This window comes from Anopheles aquasalis, chromosome 3, assembly GCF_943734665.1.
Source record: "Anopheles aquasalis chromosome 3, idAnoAquaMG_Q_19, whole genome shotgun sequence".
Taxonomy (NCBI): Eukaryota; Metazoa; Arthropoda; class Insecta; order Diptera; family Culicidae; genus Anopheles; species Anopheles aquasalis.
The window spans coordinates 47,723,549-47,733,548 of NC_064878.1; the positions used below are offsets into that span (position 1 = coordinate 47,723,549).

The 10,000-nt window shown below is 46.3% G+C and overlaps 1 protein-coding gene across 4 annotated transcripts in view; it reads left to right on the top strand.

Moving 5' to 3' along the window:
* LOC126579207 (uncharacterized) overlaps nucleotides 1–10,000 on the top strand; it is a 65,824-nt gene that overhangs the window by 23,008 nt on the left and 32,816 nt on the right. For all 4 annotated transcript variants that reach the window (XM_050242586.1, XM_050242587.1, XM_050242589.1 and 1 more), the window contains exons 5-8: nucleotides 356–553; nucleotides 4,953–5,061; nucleotides 5,223–5,328; nucleotides 6,174–6,536. In XM_050242586.1, coding sequence (XP_050098543.1) covers nucleotides 356–553; nucleotides 4,953–5,061; nucleotides 5,223–5,328; nucleotides 6,174–6,536 — 776 coding nt within the window. The remainder of the gene's footprint in view (nucleotides 1–355; nucleotides 554–4,952; nucleotides 5,062–5,222; nucleotides 5,329–6,173; nucleotides 6,537–10,000) is intronic.

Below are 10,000 nucleotides of genomic sequence, written 5' to 3' on the forward strand. Positions count from 1 at the left end.
AAGACAGTCGACCGACCGAGAGCCGCTCGATCATGCTTGGGATCGCTTTGCTGCTGTTGGATCTGTGCTGTTGTGCTGTGGTGTGATGACCTTCCCCCGTTCCTCTCGTTCTGGAGTTTGGTTTTTTTGTTTTGTTTCCTTTTCTTTTTTTTTCTTCTGTTTTTGTTCGCTTGCCAAAACCGCAAGCATCCCAAGCCAATCACGGTGAACGATCTATTGATAAAACATTCTTCTCTCTCTCTCTCTCTCTCTCTCTCTCTCTCTCTCTTTCTTTCCCTCTCTCTTCTTCTCTTTTCATTACTTGAACTGAACGGCAACTTTCGCGACGTGACACGGTTTCGGCGGGGACGTGCAGAGTCATCAAAAAGCCATCGACATAACATATTTAGCAAACGTGGAACGACTCCGAGTGGCGGCCCCGCGTTCCAGGGCGTTCTCGGAGCCAGCATGTCGTCCTCCAGCGGGGGCGGTGTGCTCAAGGATTTGGGCCACCCGGGCCTGAACGAGGCGCTCAAGTCACACAACGGTGTGACGTTTAAGTTAGTCAAAACAGGTAAGTAGATTAGCTGCCACCGTCGTCGTCTTCGTCGTCGTCGTAACGGTGGTCATCTCAAAAACAACCGACGACCAACACAGGATACTTGTCTGCGCGCATCTTGGGTGGTCCGGGGGGGGGGGGGGGGGTAGGAAATGAGAATTAAGAATTTATAGGACACACCTCCTTCCACTAGCGCATCGATTGGGACCTTTTTCTCGGTGACGGTGTCGGTTCCAGTCCGTTGGGAGTGACCCCCGGGCGGCCGGGGAAAGTCACGAAATGAGCTATTTGCGAGCGTAGCTCTACTTTGTCATGTCATGGTTTTAGTACCCGGACTGGGAATGTTTTGGTCAACATTATTTGGCGAATGAGTTATGGTGAGAGAAGAGAAGAGCGGAGATGCTACATAATGCATCTTGCTTAAGGAATTGAGGTAGATGAGGGACAGTGGGAAATACATAAACATCTTCACGCATAAGATGCCACGAAAACCATGGCAATATATCATCAACTTCTATTTTTGTTGAAGGATTATCAACAAGTAAATATAATACTTTTCGATCGAAACCTTGGGCTTGGGCAAACAATAATGTTTTCTATTTAATTTTGCTACCTATTGCAAGTAATCCAGTGACTTATTTACATTATTTCACGGAAACAACATGATCAATTGGATGGGAGTCCAACAAGTGTGTTAGGGTGGTGCATTAACTCGAAACATTTTAATTTAGACACTAAAATACAAATGAGCTTCTGAGCACTGCGTCACTACACTTGCATTAGCTATATTTGAAAGGAAAATTGATATAATTTTTAATTAGCGTTTTAATAGCTACTCACGTACCACGTACTCCGTTTGTTAAATCATATTGTCAAATCCCCGAATAAGAAATGTTTGAAACTCAAAATATTCACAAAATTGTACGATAATAGAATTTCTAAAAGACGGCTTTTTGACGATTGAACCTGTTTGGATAATCTTGAAAAGCGTAAATGGAATTCCCTGCGGACTGAAGCCTATAGAAGCTGAGCAGCTATAATACTTACTGGGAGTGAACCGTAGCTTCATCGTAAGAAAGAAGGGATTTCCGTCTTCCGGTTGTAACTGGTGGTGGGAAGTGGTCCATTTTTTATTATTCTTTCCATAAGACGCATTGATACCTTGCGGCCGTGCCTTGTGTACCAGGTTTTCCTGTAAATATGGTAAGATTAGGATGAACGGTTTAGTAACTTGTGATCTTAGATAATACACAGAAACACTTTTTGTTAAGATATTGATGACCTCTTTTGATGAACTAGATACGAAAATTCATAAAAGAATCCATAAATATCAATAAAAACGATCATCAATACCAAGTAATAATTTTGTAACACAGTTGTAAAACAAAAACAGACTAACTATTAATTTCTTATTAACCAAAGGAACAGATCGAAATAACATAATAAACTTTAGATACAAATGCATGGCTGCGGTATGTTTTGCAGATTGCAAATAATGAATCAAATTCTTTAACATTATCTTAAGATATGGAAATGCTATTCTTGGCAGCTCCTAGAATCCGACAAAATGGTCCGGAAATGAATAATGAGAAAATGTTTGTTTCAATTCCCAGTCGGTTCCATTAATCGAAGAGATTCATTATTCACAATAGTACTCAGAAAAGTAACATACGAACGACTAGTTCCCTTTGCCACCAACAATGAACTGTAACTTCGAATAGGTCAACCGTCAGCCACATGCTCCGAACGCATCAAAATATGATAAATTAACCAAACAAGCAAACATCATTACCGTGAAGACCCACATTCGCTTTCCTCCGAGAATGCACTACCATCAATACATTCTTCCATCGATCCGATTCGACGTGTACTGACCGGTTGTATTGCAACCATCACCTGCCCCCCCCGTTGGCGTGGCTGCTGCTTTGAATGGGATGGCCAAGTCCACGACATAGGTAGGGCATGATGTCCCGAGATCGGTCACCGATTTCCACGTGCACGCACACACACCCAGATACACGGCGCGTTTTCCAATTATCCGCGATTGATTTATCGGCACGAAAAAGGCAATCACCAGTGGATGATGAATGATGATGCCTTTTCTAGTTCATTTCGTGCCAATTGGGCAAAATAGCGGCCTGGTCAGCAGTTTCTCTTTCGCGCTGGCGAATAGAAACACAAACCAGCAAACCAGATTTCACGCGAAGGGATTGCAGGCGACCGCTGTCACGGCGGTGAAAGAATGGAACGAAAATGCATTTTCGGCACCGTTCACCGGTTGGTTCGCCATCGCGGCCACGGAAGCCGAAGCACGGCGGATTCGGGCGAGTTTGACGATGAAATTAATATGTTGTTGTTATGTTAATCCAAATTGTAGAAAGTTCAGCGACGATCAATATTTTTAGAAACTAGATGCAGGAAAGTTTATTCTTAGACACCGGCATGCGCTACTAGCGTCCACATCTTGGGGGAGGTGGGGGGTTTGCCTCTCCCGGGGCTGTTTGCTGCTCGAATGGAACACGCCTGGTGTGACCGATGCTGCTGCGCTGCCAGTTGACCGTTTGATCTGAGATTTTATTCGAATCATTCAACCAACACTATTCCACCACCACCACCACCAGCAGCAGCACAACTAAAACACACATCTCAACGATCGTCCATGGTCCCTGGCCAACTGGCGTGTTGTTTGTCGTTAAAGTAGGAGAAGCGTTTTAATGTTTACAGACGCGGTCCACGCGGCATCCAGTATTGGCTCTCCAACGTGCAACGATTGAGGCTTGGATGCTGATTTATGTCTCCACATCTCACGATGATTGTTTTATGACTGTCACAAACAGTAACAGCGCGTACGATCAGGAGTACTTGGAAAACGTTGGAAAAATATTTTCACATTCAACGCTTCGTCGCTTTTCCACCGGATCAACTTTCATGGTCCATGGATTCCATGGTCACCGTGCTTCGGACATAAATCTATTAAACTATCGTTGTGGGGCAGACTGAAAGGCACATTGAATATGGATGGATCCAGGACGTACATAAAATCCTCGAACCCATGGCCAACACAACCCGGGGATACTCTGGGAGTATGCGGAGCTAGACAGCCACAGAACTCTGGTCTCGTAAAGTGGAATTCTCAAGTGTGTACCACCAACAATGGCGGCCCGGATTGGATCGATCTCAGAGTGCATTGCATTGTTTTCGGTTTTGATCCTTGTTTTGGCTCCTGCTCCCGTTTGGAGCACACCCGACGGCCACTACAATCCCCAACGCAAAGCCAATGGACAACGGGTGTGCCCTTCTTTAAAGACCAACGGTCGTCGTCGTCAGTGTCAGTGTAAACTAGGGGCCAGGAAAGAACAGAATTCAACCACAGAGAGAAGATACTAGCAACCACCTCGGACTCTGCCACCCGGGGAGGATACTTTCGGTTATGGTTTCCATCCCTTTTTTTCCCTTTTTTCCCATCACATCCCAGTAACAACCTGGTTCCCGAATCCTCAATATTCCGTATCCCGGAGCGAGCAGTGTGGTATTAAACTGTAATTGACTTTTCAGTTGAACCACGGTAGAAGTGGTATTACAAGGAAATTTAATATTAATGAATCTGTTAACAAGAAAAGGGGACCACCACGCGCTCGCTGTTGCAACATTCAGCACTGTAACACTGTCCAGTGCTGTTGGGTGAGTGCTTTTAGTTCACAAAAAAAAGGCGAAAAGGAAAAAAACCAACAGGACCACAGAAATTCCGCTCGTAATTGAAAGCAATATCAAACAATCGATAGCACCATCACTTGTCATTGGGTCAGGTTTAGGGGGGTGGGGGGGGGCGCCGCACACGTGCTTTGTGAGTATAAGAACACACGAAGGCACACCGCAATTCTCAAGCAACTCCTCATCAAAAGACTCCTCACCTTCTGCGAGGTCTTGCCGATCAAGATCAAGCGAAAGGAACAGCCGGTCGAAGCCGGTTACCTGTACTACTCAAACTGTTTACCTCATTACTCACTAATGATTCGTAAACAGAGGCAAAAGTATCGAGTTTTCTCCACGAGTCTACTCCACAAACACACTCACTCACTGGTAGGCCTTCTTCTTCACGTTGGTCGCAAGTCGATCAGAGGAGTTGAGTGAGCAGCAACCCCAGCTGGCAAATGATGCTGGCAAGACGGCGAACGGGGCGAAGGAACGGCGTTTTAATTGAGATACACTTGCGCCACCCCGCCTCTCTGTGCCAATGTTTCAAACTCGTTGATCGCGTACAGTATCCTGTGTTGTGGATCCCTCCCTGCGGGGCGTCAGCTTCGGTTGATTAACTCGAGCAAGCATTCATATCATTCCGACGCTGTATGTGCACGCCCCTGCCTCTGTGTATGTGCCTGTGCCTTTTTTTTTTGTTGCTTCTTTTATTTTGCAGTTTCGGATTTCAGCGAAACCTTGGCGCAGCTGTACGAACAGCATGCCGAGGCGCTGCAAGTGTTGGTTTCGAGCTACCGCAAGCGGAACAGCGAACTCAGGAAGGAAAGGTAAGCCACCACCACCACCACTTTGACTTCCTTCCTGCCCCCCCCCCACCCCTCGTTCCCCTTTTTTGCGACGCCCAAAGGCAGCTAAATATAAACAGACCAACTCCAACTCGCTCACCTCACCTTCACTTCCGTTTCGTTTCGTACCAAATCGCGCGAAGGCCCGCCTGTCAGTCGAACCTGTTCACGGCCTGGGAAACGCTGCTGCAGGAAATAGAGGCAGACTCGCAGGCAACAATCGACGTGGCCAGCACGCTCTCCAGACAGGTGAGTACCGGTTTTTTGGGGAGGAAGTGCAGCATCGTCCGGCGGTAGACGGTGCTTGCGCACGCTGCCAAAGCAGAGGGGTTGAGGGATAATTCGGACCAAACACGCGCTAATTTTTCAGGGGTTTTTTTTTGTAAACAAAACCATACAACATGCTATTTTTTATCTGAATTTAATATTAAACTTACATCGTTTAAAGTAAATTTAGGAGCAGTTGGTGGAATATTTATTGAAAAAATACAGCTATGGCATTAATTTCATGGACGCGTTGCACAAAGCGATACTCTTTAATTATATTAGGAGCAGTTTTTTTGGTATCTAGTCCGTCAGTTTTTGTTAAATTTCTTATGATTCAATTTTTATCTGCATTTTAAAGCTTAAGCATCATGATACTATATTGCGACTGACTTTGAATAGCCATTTTGGCAGTTTTACATAATTATCTAAAAAAAAAAATATCAACAAAGTTATGTTTTATAAAAACTCAACGGGGTTACCTATTACATAAAGTGCAGATAAAGCGTTAAAAAATTGAAAACAGGTTGGTGCACTAGATTTTATGCAACGAAAGACACCGACTTTGATAACATCGTATGAATCGTTAATGTGCAAAATTCAAAATCTTTCTCAGTTTCAATTGGATTGATAAAAAAACGTACATAAAACTCAGAAAAAGTTCAGTATTCACGAAAAAAAGGTAAAAAATAAAAGGTCATTAAAACAATATTGCGTATTTAACGTACAGACCGTTACGCCATAAATGAGCAGAGGTTCTTGGTGGGGTGGAAATTCACTTAGCACCACCTGTTGACGCCTCTATTTCGGTCCCACTCTCTTTTTCGCAGGTCGCTCGCCCGCTGCTGGAACGCTCATTCTACCGGAAGGTCCAAAGTAGGAAAGTATTTACACACCGGGAGTCGTTCGATACAATCATTTCCAAGACTGAAGAGAAACTATCCAAGTGCCGAATCGAATACAAACAATGCTACATCGCGCACCGCCAGACCCCGACCCAGCACACGCTGACGCTGTACATCGACTCGCACAACGCGTACGTACAGCAGCTGCACGCGACCAACGCGATGCTGGAGGCGTACCACTGCGACACGCTGCCGCAGCTGATGCAGGAGCTCGAGGAGATCTACAGCGATCTCTGCAACATCGTCTCGGAGGCCGTCATGCAGGGTGCGGAAGCCATCGCGGCCAAGGTAAGCGCGCGCCACCCGGGTATCATCACCATTTAACCTACGCCGTTCACCAACGGTAGTCCCGGTGGTGATAGTTTTTTGATGGAAGGAAATTACCTTTAAAACATCACTACCGGTGTCTTGCCCGTGACCAGGCCAGGTCAGTGCACAGTAAACCAGGGAGCCACCGACAAATTGCCACTTCCTGGCTGGGGCCCTTCCTTCCAACAGCTTCACTCGGTCGGTCACTGCACACAGCAGAGGACTGCGCAGACAAGCGCCGAGCAACAGACACGTCATTAGCATCAAGTGGGTCGCATGTGTGCGGCAGTGCCCGGACGGCTAACAAGCTGGCCAAGAATACCGAAAAGAAGCGGCAGCTCCTGTCTCTCTCTCTCTCTGTCTCTCTCGAGAAACAATGGACCTCACGGGGCTCGGGTCCTGGCATGCACTTCAAGTCCACGGCTGTCCCCCCCCCTTTTTGGGTTATGACATTGCCCGGATGCCTGCCAGGAGTACGGGCCACAAAGCACTAAAACTCCGACCGAGGTGTACGTGACATCGACAAGGAATATCCATCCGAGAATATCATCTAAGCCCCCCCGGGGGCCCGGGTGGGCGGAGACACCCTTGAGGACTCGCGCGCCTCGTGAAAGGACACTCAGGAGGAAGGGCGAGGAGTTCAAAAACCGTTCTCTCATGACCCACCGGTGATTAGAATTTCAAAACCAAGGACTAAACCGGGGATATTGAAGGGAAGCGCGTCGTGATCCGTGAACCGTGATTATGCTGTCGGGGGGGGGGGGGGGGGGGGGGGTGGAGGGGGGCTGTAACCTCTAACCGGAAGTCACATCAATTAAGTGAAAGGTCCTTCTTGTACCTTCGGATGGGTGGACCCTAGACCCATCGAGGTAGGCGTCCCTTTTTAAATTGAATGATGCTCGACCTCGACCCTGGACCCTCCCTTTCGACCCAACGGTTTAGCGTCTTCCAGCTGCTACCTTTTTCCCCCGTCCCCCATGAAACCAAAATAGAATTGACATGGCAACGTCTTAGTGTGCGCTGTCTTATAGGGCGGCGACAACGGATCCCCTCCCCCTTTACCGCGTGCGTTGTCGGTCGGTACGCTAGAAACCATTGTTGTTGCTGTCACTAGACATACGCAAGCTTCCCAACAGCCAACGCCTGCTCTAACCCATCGTAGCTAACGGGATACGGTGTACCGATGTCTGATTGCCGTAAGCCAGAGGCGGGCGGTGGCTTCTTTGTCGTTCCTTGGCACAAGCAACACGTGTCCGGAGGGTGGGGGCCAGCCTAGCTTACAGCAAAAGAGCGGCCCAAGGACCGATCTCTGGATCGTCTCTGGCGCCATCGCATCGATAAAGAAGCCTCTGGAGTCTGGAAGGCGAAAAGTGTCTCCCTTTTTACCTTCCTCCTTGTGGCCATCGTGTCTCTCGGCTGGACGGACTCGACACGCACACAAACACACCGGGCGTAGATGTGACGACAACATGGGGATGAACAGAATCCAATCTCGGGGTTTATTTTCGGTCGTCGTTCGATCGTTAATCGATCGCCGTCGATAAGGACGACGCCGATGACAGGCGACGTGTATCCTCTTGTTACATCCTCCTTTCCCGGGATCTGCCGGAGTTGGGTGGGAGAGGAAGGCGCACGCAGCCAGGCGGGCAGGGGGTATATGTGATTGTGAATATTTTATCACCCATTGTGGGGGTAACGTAGCATAAAGCTTGGTAAACGTTCCAACGTTCCGGAAACCACTTCTCCCTCATCTCTGAATCACCTGGATCGCGCGATATGAGCCCGTACAGCGTGTATGTGGTGCACGGTGCGCGATGCTAGAGGGTAAACTCATTAATAAAACATAAGAGCCAACCGCAAACCGTGATGCAGCGCACGGAGGAGGAGGGGGTTTGTAGAATGCGCCATAAGTGTGATTGTCGCGTGCCGTTTGGGTTTTGCAATTTTGTTGGAAAGGTTTTTCACGACAATAACAACAGGGACGCTCGAATGGACGAAAAAAGGGAAGCGATATTTGTGTTTTTTTATGGATTTATGATGGCGCTTCTACTAGGGAGCGATGCAGGGCGAAGCAACTGTTTAAACATATTAAAATGATATTTTTGAAATATCTTTTGGGTCTTGTTGATCAATAATAATAAGCAGTAAAGTAAACACACAGCAACGGAAAACAAATGTCTGTAAAGCATGACTATGAAGAGGAGTAAAAGAGAATTAATATAAGAAAAGAATTGTTTTCCTGCTTTGAGCTTCTTGGATTCACACGCCATTTGGTGATTAAATGACTTCGAAAAGTGCGGGAATACTATGGAAAAAAAACCCTCTGGTAGAACAAAAACATATCAAGCGTCTTGAACTGATTAGCATTTATTATGAGATCAAAATCATACGCCAACAAACAAACACCTTGTGGAGGAATTGAACCTCATTCATGATAATGTTTCCAAGTGCCTGCAAGCATTGAGCATTGTTTCTGGGAAGGAAAATGAAATGGGCGCATAAATTGAATGCGAAATGGATGGAAAATCCGAAAAACACTTCAGAAACATGTTGTTTTTCGAAAGCCTTCAAGCTTTTCTGACCGTTTATTATTCTTGGGTTGAAAGGTGGCTGAATTTCAAGTGTTTTAATTGCAAAACATTACGAGCGGACTCTTGATGAAGAGATCAGAATCGACGCCAAGGCCATGCTACTTAAGAAAGAAGATAATGTTATGCATTCAGGGCATGTCATCAGACAAAAAAAATACATGCGCTAAATGCTGCCGTTGATCATTTTTAAATTTCGACCTAGAATCATTTAATCAACTAAAATCATCTCGGTGATCCAAAACGCAACCTAAAAATAATACGAAGAAATGTTTCATGGGATAGATGGTTGGCTTTCAGTGTGAGACACAGCCGTTGGTCTTCACGACAATTTTATATCAACAAAATTATGCCTAAATGCGTTTAACTATTTGCAAAAACCCTTAATTTATTATGCTGCCCATGTCCTGTTTGACTCGCGCAAACTTAATGCTACACATTATGATATTATGCTCGATGTTTTCGTAATTCCTAAGACACACCTGAGAGTTCGCTGGAAGGTTCATAAAACAACAATTCGAACTTCCTACGGAACCGAACTCATAACACATCAAAGCATTAGAAACACGGCCCCTATCTCCCGGCATGCCAAGGATCATTGTGTTAGCGAACGCCGACTGGAATGTAAATGATTCGCTTCACGTTTCCCCCCCACTCGTACCAAAACGATATTAAGCCAGGGAGCTCGCGTTAAGATGAAGGTCTCGGTACCGTCGACTAGCCGGATAGGCACCGACTCCGACCCGGGCACCGGAAATAAGAAATGAGCTCGTTGAACGAAGATTAACCGTATTTGAGCCATTTAGGAGCAATCTTCTCAATGAATATCCATTAATAAAGCATAACAAACTCGAA